At 34.8% G+C, this 16,675-nt stretch overlaps 1 protein-coding gene across 1 annotated transcript in view; it reads left to right on the top strand.

The window, feature by feature from the left end:
• Window positions 1-16,675, top strand: part of ERC2 (ELKS/RAB6-interacting/CAST family member 2) — a 799,084-nt gene that overhangs the window by 428,137 nt on the left and 354,272 nt on the right. Inside the window, exons 9-11 of the mRNA XM_063113405.1 lie at window positions 2,633-2,773; window positions 5,975-6,115; window positions 10,154-10,189. Coding sequence (XP_062969475.1) covers window positions 2,633-2,773; window positions 5,975-6,115; window positions 10,154-10,189 — 318 coding nt within the window. The remainder of the gene's footprint in view (window positions 1-2,632; window positions 2,774-5,974; window positions 6,116-10,153; window positions 10,190-16,675) is intronic.

Here is a 16,675-nt window from a genome sequence, read left to right as displayed (position 1 = left end):
CATCCTGGGGAGTGTGTAATTCCTTTTAATTTCCAGGAGCTTATTCAACTGTTAAGAGTGCATGAAAAAGATCACTGCTCAGTGAGTTAAGATTGAGTATGACTTAGTTCTAGGATTGACACACAGAAGCTCAAGAGACAGAACCCACTGTATTTATAAAGCTGGTCTCGCCAAGTCTTGCTGTAGCCACACAGCAGATAAGCAGTTGAGAAAGCCAGATAGCAGAGCTGGAGGCCACTGCAATTCACTTCCCACCCGGAGATAAAGCACAAATGGATTAGACCTGTGCAGAGCCAGATGAGTGCACACGAATGCTTGCCAATGCAAATAAGACTAAAACAAGAACACATTGTTGGAATTTCTGCAAGTTAGTTGTTAATCAAGTAGATCATGGCATATTAGGGCCTTTTAACACATGTTTTTGACATCTGGCCCTGCGCAGCTGACAGTTAAATTAGTTTTGTGATTGACGGAGAAATATTTTGTAGTATTGAATCATCAATAACACTTAAAAACATTGTAGTGCTTGCTGATTTTTTTTGTCATCAATGCCCAGTCAATAGTACAAGTGCTTTGAGCAAATCGACCTATTTTCCAAATGACTCTGATACCTTCTGGATGTTAACACGCCTACTTAATTTTATTATCCTTCCTTTGAAGCCAAGATCATCCCTAATTTAAGTTCTTGTTCCTTCAGTCAGCCTTCTTGATTGCCTGTTGTATGCTAGGCAGTTTGCCTGGCCCTGGGTTAAAAAGAGTCATAGTGTTTTTGAGTACTGCCCTCTGGAAAGCTGGGCTGGGAAGATGGACATGCAGTGAAACCATGTGAAGTGTGCTGAGTGGGAATAAATGCCTCATGATCCAGCTGGAGGGATTCCTGGGAAGGTTTCCAAAGTATGAGGTGACATGGTCAGTTTGGAGCTTTGGAAATGTCACTCCAACAGCCCTGTGATGGAAGCGATCGGATGGAGAGGATCTGATGGCCGGGTGACCAGTTGTAGTGCGGGCAAAAGGTAGTGAGGGATCATTCAAGCACTAAAGTCATTCAAAGCCCTTAAGAGACTTACCATGTAATGTGGCTATTTCCTTCTTTTGTACATGATGTAGTCACCCACTCACCTATGTCACAGGCAGAGTGAAATAGGACTGTAGCTGGAATCACAAAGAAACAAATATAGGCAATTAATAGACTCATTCATTCTATTTTCACCCCCAGTGTTGTAATAATATACTTCATTAAGGTGTTTTTAAATAATTGCAAAACAGTAATGGTTCTTTTTTCCCCCTGGAAAGAATTGGTTACATAAATTATTGTCATTGGGGTAGAATAGTTGCTTCCTCAGGGGATCTTAAATCACAGGCTAAATGTTCAAACTAACTTCCCTCTTTGTTAAATGCCGTTTTACAGTTGTTTTATGTATTAGGCATTGTCCTGTACTATGTACTTATAAGAATATAAAAGATATATCAGGATCGTTAGGTGTAGTTGTTGCATCAATATTTTTTAACATGGTAATCCAAAAGGAAGTCCTGATATATGTATTGGATAATTTAAAACTAATTTCAGAAATCTAACTCAAACTTTTTACCTGGGCGGAATTTTCCTTTTTTTTTTCCTCTTATTTTGTTTTCAGTCAGGTTCCACGTTTTTGGAAAAACGTGTAGCAGAGTAGTGTTCTTATTTCAGTGTGAAAGTTGAAGGCAGACAGATCCTCAGACCTCCTTGAGTGGCTGCAGGCATGTGTTGGTGGCAGTGTGGTATTGTGACTATGGCTAAGAGAGCACTGGATGCCAGAGTGGACCTTCTGTGTATGAGCATGGTTGAGTCAGCCGGCCTCTCTGAGCTCGGGTGTGCTCACCCCTGTGCTGTCACTGTTGGCACTGGTTCTATCCTTGTCATTGTGATAGGGACTGATGAAAAGGGTGCATCAGAGCACCCAGAATGTAGCAAGCCCTCAGTAAAGGGAAGCTGCCATTTGAACTTGTTCAAACTCAACCAGTGTTTTGGCATCTCTACTGATTGTCAAGAAGCCACTGAAATAACATGGAAGTAAACATCTCCAGACACACGGGAAAATCACATACACGATGGGCTTATTCTTTATTTTGCCGTAAGTTCTCACTGTGAGTCCAGCCCTAAGACCTGGAGGATCTAGGTCCTGCTCCCTTTTCTAACCCTTTTCTAGCCAGAGACGAGTCATCATAAATCAAAGAAGGCTCTTTGATGTTAAATGGGGAAGCCAAGCAAAGATGGCAGAGCCAGGAGATTGGTTTGGCTTTTTCCCCTTGCCTGTGCAAGTAAGTCTACAGACTTGGTGCTTGAACCTCCCTCTTCTAGAACTGCTCTAGGAATTTGCCACATACCACCATGAACAAGAACAGCCTCAGAGCTTAAACATTAAGATCCCTTGCAATCCTTTGATGCTAAATTTTATTAAGTCAAAGCTGTATTGATTGTCTTTCCCAAATGATGTATGCAAATCTTCTCTCCACAAACCCAATTTTGAGTTTTTGTGTGAGTTGATTCCTATAGAACATCTCTCAGATGCATTGCCTCATTTTCTTTTGTAGTGTGCTTTCACATGCACACTGATGGGCTCTCACCTCTTTTTTTTTGATGATTGCCTCCCAGGAGAGAATAATTGAGCGCTTGAAAGAACAGAGGGAGAGAGATGATCGGGAAAGACTAGAAGAGATAGAATCCTTCCGAAAAGAGAACAAAGACCTGAAAGAGAAGGTCAATGCTTTACAGGCTGAACTGACTGAGAAAGAGGTGAGTCTGGAAAAACAAATGAACCATGTTGATAGTCTTCATAAACCCCTATTCATCGCAGCTGCAAGAGATTAGAGGCTTAGTTGGAGGGACTGTGTGAAGGCTTAGGGAACATGGTAACCTTTTTTTTCGTGAAGCTGCCTGAAGTCAAAGGAAAATATTTCCCGTACCTTCCTTCATTGGTGATGCCCTCTGCATATCTTCTGTGCTCTGTTAACTGTACACAATGTAGCTCCTTGAAACTTTTTTTTATGTCTTACCACATTTATGTGGCTTAGGGGATTTTGTGTTTTTTCGAAGTCCCATAATCCTTTGCATGAGATAGCAACAGCATCGATGATAATAATGTGATGATGATGATGATGATGATAAATGATAACAATAGCTCCACTTTATCAAGGTTCTGTTATATGCGAATCCTTGTGTTGGGTGCTTTATATTCATTTGTGCTTCTCAATGGATCACTCAATACCCCCAGGTTAGATGTGGTACCATGCTGGACACAAAGATATAAGTTAAATGTGGCTGCTCTTCCAGAATATTATTTCTACTTTAAAGTAAATACTAAAACAGTATTTTTATGCTATAGTAAACATGAATACAGAATATAAATGTCACTTGCATTTTTAAAGTAAAACGATATACTGTAAAGAAACTTCTTGCTTGGGGATTATGAAGAGGATGTTTTGGGCTATACTCCCCATGCTCCAAAGGATACCTATAAATCCCTTCAGTGTTCTTGAGGGTACGTTGGTGGAGTAGTGTGAGAAATAGCAATACACATTATTTCATTCTGTCTCCACAACTCTGAGATATGTGTCATTTTCTGCGATTGTCTCCTTCACACTTGCTTTTGTCTGCAGGAAATGTCCATCTCCTTTAGGACTGTTCCAGACCCTTTTGCCCTGCTGCACAGTACCACTGCATAGTTGTCTATTTCAAGCTCTACAGTGTTATCTTGCCCCATGGGTGTTGATAATTCTGTATAAATTAAAGTCCAGTCTAAATTGAGAGGCCAGATGAAGAAGGGGAATTATTGAGTTAGAGGAGTTTTGAGGAAGCCCAGAAGTAATATCCATTTTTCCCTAAAATTTAAGCTCACTAGTTTTTTTAGAGAAGAGATATTTTTTTGATAGGAAAATAAAGAATTTAAACCTTCTTTTAGTATTTCACTGTTAATTCTGACTTGGGAGATCTATAATGACTGTAGTTTGTATGTAACAGAAGGCGCAGAAGCTTTGAGCTCATTTGTAACATTCTTTATTGAGTTGAAGTGCTATTTGTGGATTTGCATAATCAATGTATATACTTCTAATTGAAAAGGGATCTTCATGACATGGTGGAGCATAAGCTTTAAATGAGAATAGTTTCGTAAATAATGCTCCTATTATATAAATTTCAGATAGGCATTTCAAGAAATATTTATTATTCTTGTATAATGTGCTTGGCACTGGGCTGGGTGTGTCAGTCAGGGCTCAGCCAGAAAAACTGAACCATAATAATAAATTTAACCAGATTAAGTAATTTAATAAAAGGAATTGGTTTATACAGTTATGGAGGGTAGGCAAGTCTGAAATTTGTAGGGTAGGCCATCAGGAAGGGTAGGCTGGAAACTCTTAGACATAAGCTGATGCTACAATCCACAGGTGGAATTTCTTTTTCCTCAGGGAAACCTCAGTTCTACTCATAGGACTTTCAGCTGATAGGATCAGGCCCACTCAGAGTACCAAGAATAATGTCCTTTACTTAAAGTCAGTTGAGTGTAGATATTAGTCACGTCTGTGAAATATACAGCAACACCTAGATTGGTAACCTAGCCAACTTGACTAAAACTGGCTATTACACGTAGCAATTAAAAATTTATAAAGAAGAACAACATATAGTTGCTGTCAGCAGAGAGCTTATAATTTAGTTGCGGTGATAATATGTTTTCACCGTGACGAAATGATTATTTCTGGGAAAGCAGTACAATAAAGAGCATTGAAATTAGATGCGTAGACCTGGGTTTGAGACCTGTATCTGCCTATAATAACTAGATAGCCTTTGATAAGACACTCCACTAATGTGAACCTCAGTTTCCTGACCTGAAAAATGAGAATGGCTAACCTGTCCCTCAGAGGGTTATTAGGAGCTCCTTGCTGGGTAACGGTGACTTTCATCATCAAGGTCATTCCAGTGCCCATGAAGTAGCCTGGCATAAACTATTAGGCAGCATCATTTACTGAGAGAGCACATTGTGCATAGTATCATCCTAGGTGCTGCAAATGGGTAAAAAGGAAATGCACAGTGCCTGATTTTGGATGAAACGTGAACATTTTTAGTGACTTAGTTAGATGTTGCTAACCATTTCATACTCGATGACGAACATTGCCCTTCTAGGTAGTAAAGTTACATTTTGTGATATATGCAAGTATTTATTTCTTTAGTTTTTAGAATTCAGACTATACCGGGAAGCTCTTGGTTTTTGGATATGAGAAGTTGAGGAATTCATTTTACTTGTTGAATCTGGACTACAAAGGACTGGAACATAAAGTCTACCTTACTCTAAATTTTAAAATAATTTTTATTTATTTATCATTTTGCGGCTGGTCTGTGTGGGGATCTGAAACCTTGACCGTGGTGTTATCAGCACCGTACTCTATAACCAACTGAACTAACCAGCCAGCCCTTAAAATAATTTTGTTTTTGATTCTCCAAAAGATGTTTGAAAACCAGCTTTTTCTGTTAAAGAAATGGAATTTGATAAAAACTTAATAGGATGTCTCTTTTTATATTTGATTTGCCCTTTGGGGAGGAGAAAGCATTAAAGTTAGTGTTTTCTTTCATATTTGTCTAAGTCTGCACAACCTGAAAGCAATAAATGTGAACGGAAGGTTCAGGATGTCTGTTTTGTCATGACATGTAAAGACCACCTTGGGACTTAAATCATTAACATGACTTTGAGATGTGAATTGTGCATTTACTGACCACACCATTTGGTCACATTTGATTCTACTGCAATTAGATCTTGCTCGGTTTTGTAAGCAGGCCAACTTTAATTTCCTGGCCAGAGATGACTATTGTTACCGTAGTGAGACTGTATTTACCCTTTCTGTCTAATGCATTCTTTAATGCTATGTATAGAATCAATGGATTCAAACTGAAGACATTGCTAGTAGCAATGGCAGTGTTTTACTTATTAGCATTCTTTTTTTTTTTCAGTCTAGTTTAATTGACCTCAAAGAACACGCATCTTCATTAGCCTCTGCAGGGCTGAAAAGGGACTCCAAATTAAAATCTCTAGAAATAGCCATCGAACAAAAGAAAGAGGAATGTAGCAAATTGGAAGCACAGTTAAAAAAGGTAAGTGAAGTCTAAGGGAAAAAAAATGCTCATTTTAAAATGAATTTATAAAACGGGAAAGGAAGAGATATTTTCAAAAGAAACAAACCCTTATCTTTTGCTGTCTGCTGATAAAAGAATTAATTAAACCACTCTTAACTTTATTCCTAAGAAGTCTGTATCAAATCTGTCTGTGAACCTGAAAAATTATCTTAGGTTTCCTGTCTAAAAAAACTTGAAAAGTAGATGAAAATAGTAGCAGAAGTGAAAAATATTATAAAAACCAGCCGTTACTCTCTGGGCAAATCTCAACTATCAAAAAAAGATAAAATGTTTGCAACAAACCAGAAAATCTGAGCACCCCCTTATATGTTAACAAACTTTCACTACTTTCAGTAGTATGTCCATTTTTGTATTAGAACTTCGCAGAAGTTTTCCTGACAACATTAAATTTCTAGAATTTCACCAAAATAGTCGTCCCTAGCATATCTGTAGAATGATTATTTATACTTGACCCAAAATGGCCTTAATGTCTAAGAAAGCTTGTTGTATGTAGAAGGCTTTGAAAAGAAAGCAAAATCTTTAGATTGTGGCATTAACGTGTTTTATCTGACCTGGACATTTCTGTGGAGTGCATTCCCAGTCATGCATTTTTCCTTTGACTTTTTTCCTGTGTTGTTTGGTATGTCTGCACTCATTGTTCACATAAAACTCATAACATTATGAGTTTAAGCATTTTGTTTCCCTTCAACAACTTACAAGCTTATTCAAAAGAAATGATAAGAATCTAAACAATCAAATAAAGCATATAATAAAATTTGACTCTATAATTTATAGCACACTGGAATGGGGACTTATTAGCTAAAGTTATGAAAATACATGACACGGATAGTCAAGTATGTGAAAGAATCACATATCTGTAGAGAAATTATTCTGGATATTTAAAAATTTAATATACTCTTTTGTATGATGCAATGTACAACTGAAATGTGACTATACTGTGTTCACTTTACAGGGGATTTTAGGAAATTGTCATGAGAAATTTCACACTAAGGAAGTCTACTTACTAATACAGAAAAATATTAGTATACAGATCAAACCCCTTTATAACAAAACAGCAAGAAAATCTCTATATTGCAAAATCTATTTCCCAATTCCCTTGACATCTCACTTACTTCAAGCAATATTTAGTTAAGAAGAAATCTTGAATAATAAAAGAATTTAAATTGCCCATTTGAAGGTGTTTAGATGGAGATTGATTTGGCTATTTATGCATTGGGCACATGATATAGGAGTACATTCTTGGCACATATAAATATGTTAAACAGTATGTTATACATGTATATGCATATCAAGACATGAACCTGTGAAAAATAGTTTTTTAAACAGTTGTGTGATCATAAGGCATACTCTAAAGGCAACTCTGTAAAAGGGAGAAATTTACTGGCTTCCTGTGGTGGTCCTTTACCTCAGTTGCAGTGTACTGAGTCTGAGAGGAGGACTTCAAATAGACTTGGGTATGAAAGATGCCCTCTGATGATGAATGGTTTTGGAGATCAGGGCACCCCATTTATTATTTCTGCAGATACATTCTTGACACCCTCCTTTTTTAGTGTAAGTCATCTATCAAATTTGAAATCCTCTTATAATTAAAAGGAAGAGGTTCACATATTGACATTTATAGTTTCCATGTATGACTTGACTAGTGTAATAAACCAGCCTCTATGCAATTCAGTAGTTTCTTTCAACATAGCTGTGGTTTGCCCAAGAGATCACTTAGAGTGTATAGTTTCCTTAGACTATCAGGTAGGCACCATCTACTGAAATTCACAAACCAAATCCTGTAAACATTTTAGCGTTATTTCCTGACAGCATTTTAACATTCTACCATGTCACCAGAATTAATGTAACAACTATTGTCTTGCTGTAAATGACCTATTTAATTTATGAAAAGATAACTTTTTAAAAGTATGTACATAATCTTTGATTATGCTATCTCCTAAGTGCATAGTTCAGTGAGTTAAACTAAGGTAATTATGGTTTAAATATTTTTATGCCTAACCTGCAGATGCTATTTTGTTATTTTTGGCTCACTAGCATTAACTAAATTCAAAAGTTAAAATATTTTTTCAGTAGTCTTTAATTTTTGCTAATAAATAGTTCTGTAAAAACTCAAGTACCCATCACCTTAAAAAGAATTGAGATCTACATGAAATATTTGAAAATACAAGCCAACAGTATGTGAATATGAATATAAACACATCATTTACTCATGGAAAAATAAGCAGCTATAAAAGCTTAAAGAGTGTCTGGGCCTCCTTTTAAATAAAAGGGTATGTGACTTGTGAATAAAATATAAAGTTTGCTAAATGAAAGCTGAAAACGTAATAGTTTTATTATGTCATAAATACAACATGAATTCCCAGTGGAATTTCGCTCAAGATTTGTGAGCGTCCAGGTATTTTTGCCATAAAATCTACACAACATTGTAGATGTGTTTAGTTGAACAGAAACCTTGTCTGCCAGTGACAATGAAGTCCAAATGGTGATTAAATTTTGTTTTTGTCTTATGGACAATGCTTGACAGTGGTAAGGTGGGTTTTCACATAAAAGGCTATGGAAAACATTCACACACATAAGTACTTTTAATCCTTTATTATACTGTGTTAATTTAAGACATCTTACCATACTTTGTGATGAAAAATGCTTACAGGCAGAAAAGGAACTATCCCTTACACATTTCATCTCACCTCTTAAAAATGGCACAGTCAAGTGGTCACATGTGAGGAAATTTTTGCTAATATAAGTGAGGCTGATAAAACAATACTAACCAAATAGTGCATATCTACTAGTTATGAGTGTACTTTATAATTAAGTGCATTTATCAGTCTTAAATAGACACCCAGTGGTTGAGAAGAACCTGATTATTGACATGTGGATCATTTTGTCTTTCAAAATAGTGTTTGCGGTTCAAAATGTAGAAATAAATTTAGCCTATATGACTAGAAATCAATTGAGAAACAACTGTAATTCAAAACATTATGATTTATGCTTTTTAGTAATTTTCTAATTGATGTCATACTTGTGGAGGGTGTTTTTAAAACCATTATAAAATCATCATTTACTTCATCCTGGTTGAAGGAACAAGAAATCAAGGCTCTTAAAAGACATGTCTCAGCCTAAAGCAAAGTTAACAGTTCCTACAGCAGTTTACCTTCTGCACCTTGACATTGAGCCCCAAGTTAATGGTGCAGGTATTTAAGAAATATAACTGGGCTGCTCTTTAGAATAATATTCAGTACTTTTAAGTCCACAAACATTTAAATCTTATGTACAGAATAGACAGGAGAACATTACAGATTCTAAAATACTTGGAACATAATAGGATATTTTTGAAAATAATATTTTTTATTAATTTTCAACTAACAGTAGATACTGGTAATGGGCAATGGATAATTCTGTATTTTGGTTCCTTGTGATCTTCCTACTGACTTAAATTTTTTCTTCTTAAGTTACTCTGATAATGTCTTGCTTACTGATATTTTGCTATTGCTAACCCGCCATTTGCTAATCTATATTTTTCTGAAGTTAGAGCGAATAGAAAATCCAGGCTTGTATTAATAGAAAAGAAGAGCCATAAATTAAATGATAAGATTTAATTCATCTTTTATTATTGCCATCTTTGAAGTTCAGGTAATAAATAGCAGGCTTGGCCAAAAGTACTTCTTCTGATTCATTGCTGGAGGCCAGCACTTCATGTATTATCAAAAGTGGACAGCTTTCTTTATTTCATGGGTTATTTAACTTGAGAAAGGGAAAGTAACACAAACTTTAAATTTCTTATTCCAGCTATTCTTTTTGAGGAGCCAAAGTCAACATTTGTATTTCCCTAGAGCTTCTCACTTTCACTGTGGAATGTTTAGAAACTGAAATTTCTTCTTTTTTTAATGACCAGTTTGTCTGTGCAAATGCACTGGGTTTGTTGAGCTAATGCTGTTTTTCTGGATCTTTCCTTCTTTCCTGTCTGTGCTTCAATGCCTCCCCAACTTTGCAATGTAGCAGGCTGAGCAGTTGTTCAATCAGATGTACAACCCAGTAAGTCATTTCTGAAAGTTCCCGCTGTAACATATCAAAGCATGAGGATCCATTGATCACATGTCACGGTGTGCCATACCTGGGCAGTTTTCAAAAATATTTATGAGTCTCTTCCCATTTCCGTTCTGTCAAGAGAAATGACCTGTACAGAGACCACTGCCATTTCTTTTGAATGTGAAATTTAAAAATTAAGAACTCAAGGAAATATTTCCAGCTTTGATATTACCTCCTTCTTAACTTCAACTATAAGGCTATAGAAAAACAGAAGTCAGCTGAAGATCTAGGCTTAGATCCTTCAAATACAAACTTACCTATGTCAAAAGGGATAGCATTTGTAAAATCACAAACAATTCAATGTGTGTATTATTCAAGTGATAGAAATTAAAATAGATTTAGATTTAAAAACAGGGCTTTGCTTGTTGAGATTGGTAAATGCCTAACATTACTGTGGATTTTGTAACAGTTAAAAACATGTCATTCAGCTGAGGACAAACTATAATATAGTCTCCTAATAACAGATAGTAACAATTTTGATTATAGCTTAATGGAGTACAAAAATCAGATAAGTAGTAAAAATATTTGTTAAACAGTCCAGGTGCCACCACTAATTTTTTTTATCCTAGTGACATGTGTGCATTTATATGAGGCAGTTTGTTTGTTTCTTTAACTTATTAAAGAGGATGGCTTTTTTTGTTTGTTTGTTTTGTCAACTCAGGTGGCTTACTGGGAGAAATATTACATAAAGGTGGCTAGAATTTATCATCTGGCAGATGTGATCTGGGCTATAATGCATTATAATTACATTCTATTTATAAATTCCCATCATGGGCAAAGGAATAACATGGATCAAAGAAACAATTCAGTCAACAACTTTTTATTTGTTAAGACACTGCTCCAGGATACATACAACTTAATATGCAAGATGCTTGGGTATACTTAATTAGATTCAGCCTCTGCCCTCCGTTCTTTTATTTTTGAAAACAGAATTTCTAAAGCCCTTTGGAGCATCTTTATTATCCTCTTTTCCTAAATATGGATTTTAATGGAGCAGCAAAAATAATCCAGGTTTCCTTTCCCTTAACCTTTGAATGAAAGTGTTAATAAGCGGGCTTAAGAGAGTAAAGAGGTAAAGAAAGACAAACAAGATTGGAATATCTTCAAACTCAAAAACTCACCTTGGAAAAAAATGAGTGGTTTCTTTGGTTTGTTTGTTTGTTTAGATTGTTCTGAAAAGGTGTAAAGTAATCCCACTGAAATTGTTTCATACTTACTAGTTAGGGACAGGAAGAAGACCTAAGTATGTCATGATTTGGGTATATGTATGCAGATGGAGAGAGCTTTGTTCCTGCAGCAGCAAAATTTACCAGGAGCAAAGTAGGAGTTCATTATCCATGTCAGGATAGGTAGGACCAAAGAAATCACTCGGTTAGACCATTTCCAGAAATATTTACGACATGGCATCATCAACCTTTTCTTTACCTTACCCCAGTGGTGGATCTCCAGTATTCAAAAACAATCTTTGCAGTCTTTTCAGTAGCTAATTCAGAAGTCATTGAGTGACTTTTCTCCCAAGTTAATTAAGCTAACCCATTAGTTTGTCATCCTGGGAATATAGCCCAACTCTCATTATTTTAACTCCCTCTATCTGCTGATATTCTCAGGGTCTAATTCTTTTTTGGACTGATAGAACTGCAGCATGATGGATTTTCTATCCTTAATAGTGTTTTTTAAAAATTACTATGTTTTTCCTAGTTATAAAAATAATATATGGCCACAGTAGAGAATCTGCCAAAGTATGAAAGGGTAGAAGTGAAAAACAACAGAGATAATCATTAGGAACTCTTGGGTCGTTCCCTACCCAAACATCTTTTTGTTGTTGCTGTTCTTTCTCTTCTTTCTTCTTTTCTTGCTTCTCCTTTCTTCTCTCCCTCTTTTTTCCTTCCCCCTCCTTTTTTCTGTTTTTCTTTTCTTTGTCTTACCTAACACTCTGTTTCTGTTCACCAAATTGTGTCGAAATGTTCTTCCAAAATACTATTTTAATGGTTGTGTACTATCGTTCTCTATCTGCTCATCTGTTAATGTCGATCATTTCTTCCCTCTTTTTCTGGCCAGTATGAGCAATGCTCTGAAGAAGCATTCTATATTGATTTCTCCACATTTCTATTTTTTTTTTCATAGAATAAATTCCTGGGCCAATGGTTTTAAAAAGTGCCCAATGGTTCTTAATATGTTGCATTTCAGAGAAATTCTGCTAAGGTACGCTTCTTCCAGCACTGATTAAAGGTGGCCTTTATGTCGAACACTGACCAACATTGAGAATTGTCATTTTACATAACTTTGCTTAGATGGGATTTTTTTTTTCCTTTTAAACTTTCCTTTCTTTAATAACTAGTGGGGTTGAGGTTTTTAAATACATTCATTAACTGTTTACATTTCTTCTTCCATAAATTGTTTCAAGTCATCCAAGTCCTTGCGCTTGTTTACTGTTTTCTTCATTGGCATATATGAGTTATTCTACATTTTATATAGAACCTTTGTCAGATCTGTGGCAGTTTTATTTAACTTAAAATTTTTGGTATGTATAGAGAACTATTTTTAGATTTGCAGTCTATTTCTCTTTAGGATTTCCTCATTGCCTTTATTATTTGATGTCATTCTCTGATTTCACTCACCTATGTTTAAAAATTTTAATGCTACTTTTTACATTAAGTTAACCGCTTTATCCATCTTTAGTTTATTTTGATTCATGTTGAGAGGTGAAGTTCTAACTATATTTTTCTAAATTATCAGCTAATTATCCCAGCACCGTTTATCAAATAATTCTTTTTATACACTGATCTTGTTACTATTTTATTGCATACTAGATTCTCATATGGATGAATATCTCAGTTTCTGAGCTTCTGTTCAGTTTTATCAGTGTCTATTGCTTGTTGGGTCAAAATATTCATTATTGTGGCTTTATAATATTTTTAAACATTTAGTGAAACTAATTCCACCTTAATTTTTTCTGCTTTTCATTTTGTCTTGTTTTGTTTTAATGTTCTTAAACTTTAATTTTCTACCATTCAAGTGAATTTCAGAATCACATTGTCATTTAAAAAGCACAATTGTTGGTGATTTTAATTTGAGTGATATTCAACCTATAAATAATTTTAGAATGATTTATATGTTTCCAATATTATTTTTTCCCATTCATGAGCATGATACAACTTTTATTTATTTTAGTGGTTTTCTATAATAAAGTTTTGATATTTATTTCTACATATATAATTTTTAGGTTGCTATTGCGAATAATTTTTTTTTTCTTTTCTAACCAGTTATTGGTATCTAGGAAGTTTCTTTATTCTTATATGTTTATTTTGTCGTTTTTTCATGACCGGCACTCAGCCAGTGAGTACACCGGTCAGTCCTATATAGGATCCGAACCCGCGGCGGGAGCGTCGCCGCGCTGCCAGCGCAGCACTCTACCAAGTGCGCCACGGGCTCGGCCCTTATATGTTTATTTTGAATATGGTCACCCTACAAATTATTGGTAAATTATAACATGGTTGTTTTTTGTTAAATAAGATAATTTTGGTCTGTCTACCCTAAATCAGAGTAAACAAGGATTAAGCTTTGAAGTCCTCCTGTGAATATTTTTTTTCTAGAGTGGCAATAAACCTTTGACTTTCTTTCTCCTTTTACCTTAGTCACTTCATCGTACTAAGTGATAATCTAATGCCATTTCTTAGGAACCTAAAATTTTGCCTTTGTATCCTTATTATTTCTTATAATAATAACCTTTTTGCATCTTAACTACCAGTCTCTACCCCTGGAGGAGTTTTGTCTTGTCATTATAAACACCGTTCAGGTTATCTTCAGATGGTTTTTTTTTTTTCTCTTCCTTTAGTTCTTAATTCCAGACAAATAATGTTTTTTTCATCAGTGTCAAATACTTTCTTTGCTGTAGTCCTAGTGGTAATTGTGCCCAGAGATGGTATCCAGAAGTCTTTTATAAATTTTTAATAAAACTTTAGACCTTCTGGATCCCTCAATTTAGTGCTTTGTATAATACCCTCTTTGCTGCAAGGCAAATGACTGATTTGGATGCACTGGGGGAAATCTTGCTACTGAAAAGGGTACACTTGAGCCCCCTCTGATATTCCCTACACAATAGAGTTCCCACACCACCTGGTCACTATCCATTTGAAATCCCACCTCCCCTGAACACAGCTTTTGCAGGGCTCACATTTTATGTAAGGGTTTACAAGAAAAAGACCATGCATTTTTCCATTCCAGAGAGTGGGGAAAAAAAAAAATCTTTGTTAATGTTCAGTGAGGTCTTCCTGATTTATATGTCGTTATTGGACTGTACAATCCCAAGAACGTGGTGGGCTGAATTATAAATGATTTCACAGTCTTTGTTTAGGTATAGTGGTTTCTTTTTATGATTTTTACAGCCTATATCTGAAAATTATTCGATTCACTCTTAGACCAGTATCCCTGGACACAGTGGGAAATTATAATTATTTAAAAGATAATTTAGAGCATACACATAGTACATGCAAATGCATGCACACACAAACACATACCCCCTACCATTGATCTAGGTTTTCAATGTCTAAAGAATTCAAGCAATATTTGAAATAATACTTAAGATTTGAAGTTACGTGTTTTGTTTCAGAACATCCAGATAATTTTCTCAGTTCTTTACATTGCTTATTTTAGGAAATTTTATAATTAAAAGGGATTACATTAATAATTACATTTTTGTTTGAGGTATCTTAAAAAGTGTTAAGTATACAGTTGGATATTTTAATTTTGTGTATGTGTGACATAAGAAAAATTATTTTGAATATTTGTTTTTATTTATTTATACATATCCTATTTGTTCCATCTCTGAAAGAAATTTCTTTTTGGTATGGTTGTTTTAATATGCACATTGTGAATATTCTGGATGCAGTTAGATTAAATTGTGAAAAAATAATTTCCTTTAGAACTAGGAAGTGTAAGATTTCAAGATATCTCATTATTAATTTCCAAGTGTGTTATTTATGCCCAGCTATTATGCCTGGCATTAATTTATTGTATTTAAAATGAAATTTAAATTTTAGAATATGTTGTAGTACTATAATAACCTTTAAAAACTTTATTTTAATAAATAATATTTTGTTCATAACTTAGAATTATGAGACAATTGGAACTTTTAGAAGACTGAAATTAAATATAATGTTTAAAATGGTTTATATACTCTGTTCTGCTGTTAAGATATGAAAAGAATCTTAAAGCACTGTCAATGTACAGTAAACTACCAAACTGCCATAACTGAGAATCATATTTTTACAGTGCATAAATTTAGCAAATTATTGCTAAAACCCAGAAGCAGCAGAGAAGAAAAGTAATCAGATTCATTAGTTAGCATTCTGCTTGTACTTTATGGTGATGACTAATTATTTATTTATTTTGAGGAAAATGATTTTTTATTAAAATTGTTAGGGCCCATTATAAAGGGAGAGTGTTATGTAATATTATAATTGAATAGTCTCTGCCTTGTTTCACAGTAGGTTTCTGGACTAAAGTTAATGTTTTTCTTTCTAGGCATTTGGAATGATGAACTAGCATTTTACTGAAAATAATCAATGACCAACCTTTATAAGATTAACTGTAAATAAACTTGTGATGTGTAATTTTGATACCTGTCAATCCCCTACTTTGGCTTTAGCCCACTTTTTATTTCTTAACTTTGATTTAGATATAGTGTTAATCAGAAATTTTACCTTATTTCCTGAAATAGTTCTAAATGTTTTCATTAAAATAACTATTAGGTATTGTAATATACTACTCATCCCGCGTCATGACCAGATTCCTCTTTGTGCTTGATCCAGGCTTTCAAAGTCAGTTCACATGAGAATGCTGAGGTTTGCCCACATCAGTGAGGCTCCAGATTTTGTTTTGATTATTCCCATTTGTGGGGAAATTTCCTTACATATGGAAATAAGAAACATAATTGGAAGACCCTCAAAACTTACTGATCTAATATGTAATACAGACATTTCTGAAATGTCCTTTTCTCAATTTTCTGTGTTTCTGTAAGATGCTTGAGAGTTACTCCAGAAGTTTCAAGAAGTATTTTGAGGCAGAACTAGATACCTGAAGTTGACTTTAAACTGACTTGTTTAATCACCAAAGTTAAATCTCTACATTCAGGAAAGAATGCATAGTGACATTCCTTTGGTTTTAATGACTGCTGGATGTGCTTGAAGGTGACAATGTTCTTGGCTGTATTCATGATAAAAAGTTCTGAGACCATTAAAAGAAAATCCACACCAATATGCATTTTCAAGATTTAGATTCCCAACTAATGAAGATAGGGAGGCAAAGTTGATGTGCCTTAGAAGAATGGGCTGGGCAGGTGTTTCCAACCTTGTGGGGGAGCTCATTTCAAGCTAACACCATCTGTAAAGTGAAATAATTACTATGCATTTTCAATTTGCATCTTGAATGGGT

This window comes from Cynocephalus volans, chromosome 11 (genome assembly GCF_027409185.1).
Source record: "Cynocephalus volans isolate mCynVol1 chromosome 11, mCynVol1.pri, whole genome shotgun sequence".
In the NCBI taxonomy this organism is placed as follows: domain Eukaryota; kingdom Metazoa; phylum Chordata; class Mammalia; order Dermoptera; family Cynocephalidae; genus Cynocephalus; species Cynocephalus volans.
This window is presented reverse-complemented; position numbering and strand designations above follow the sequence as displayed.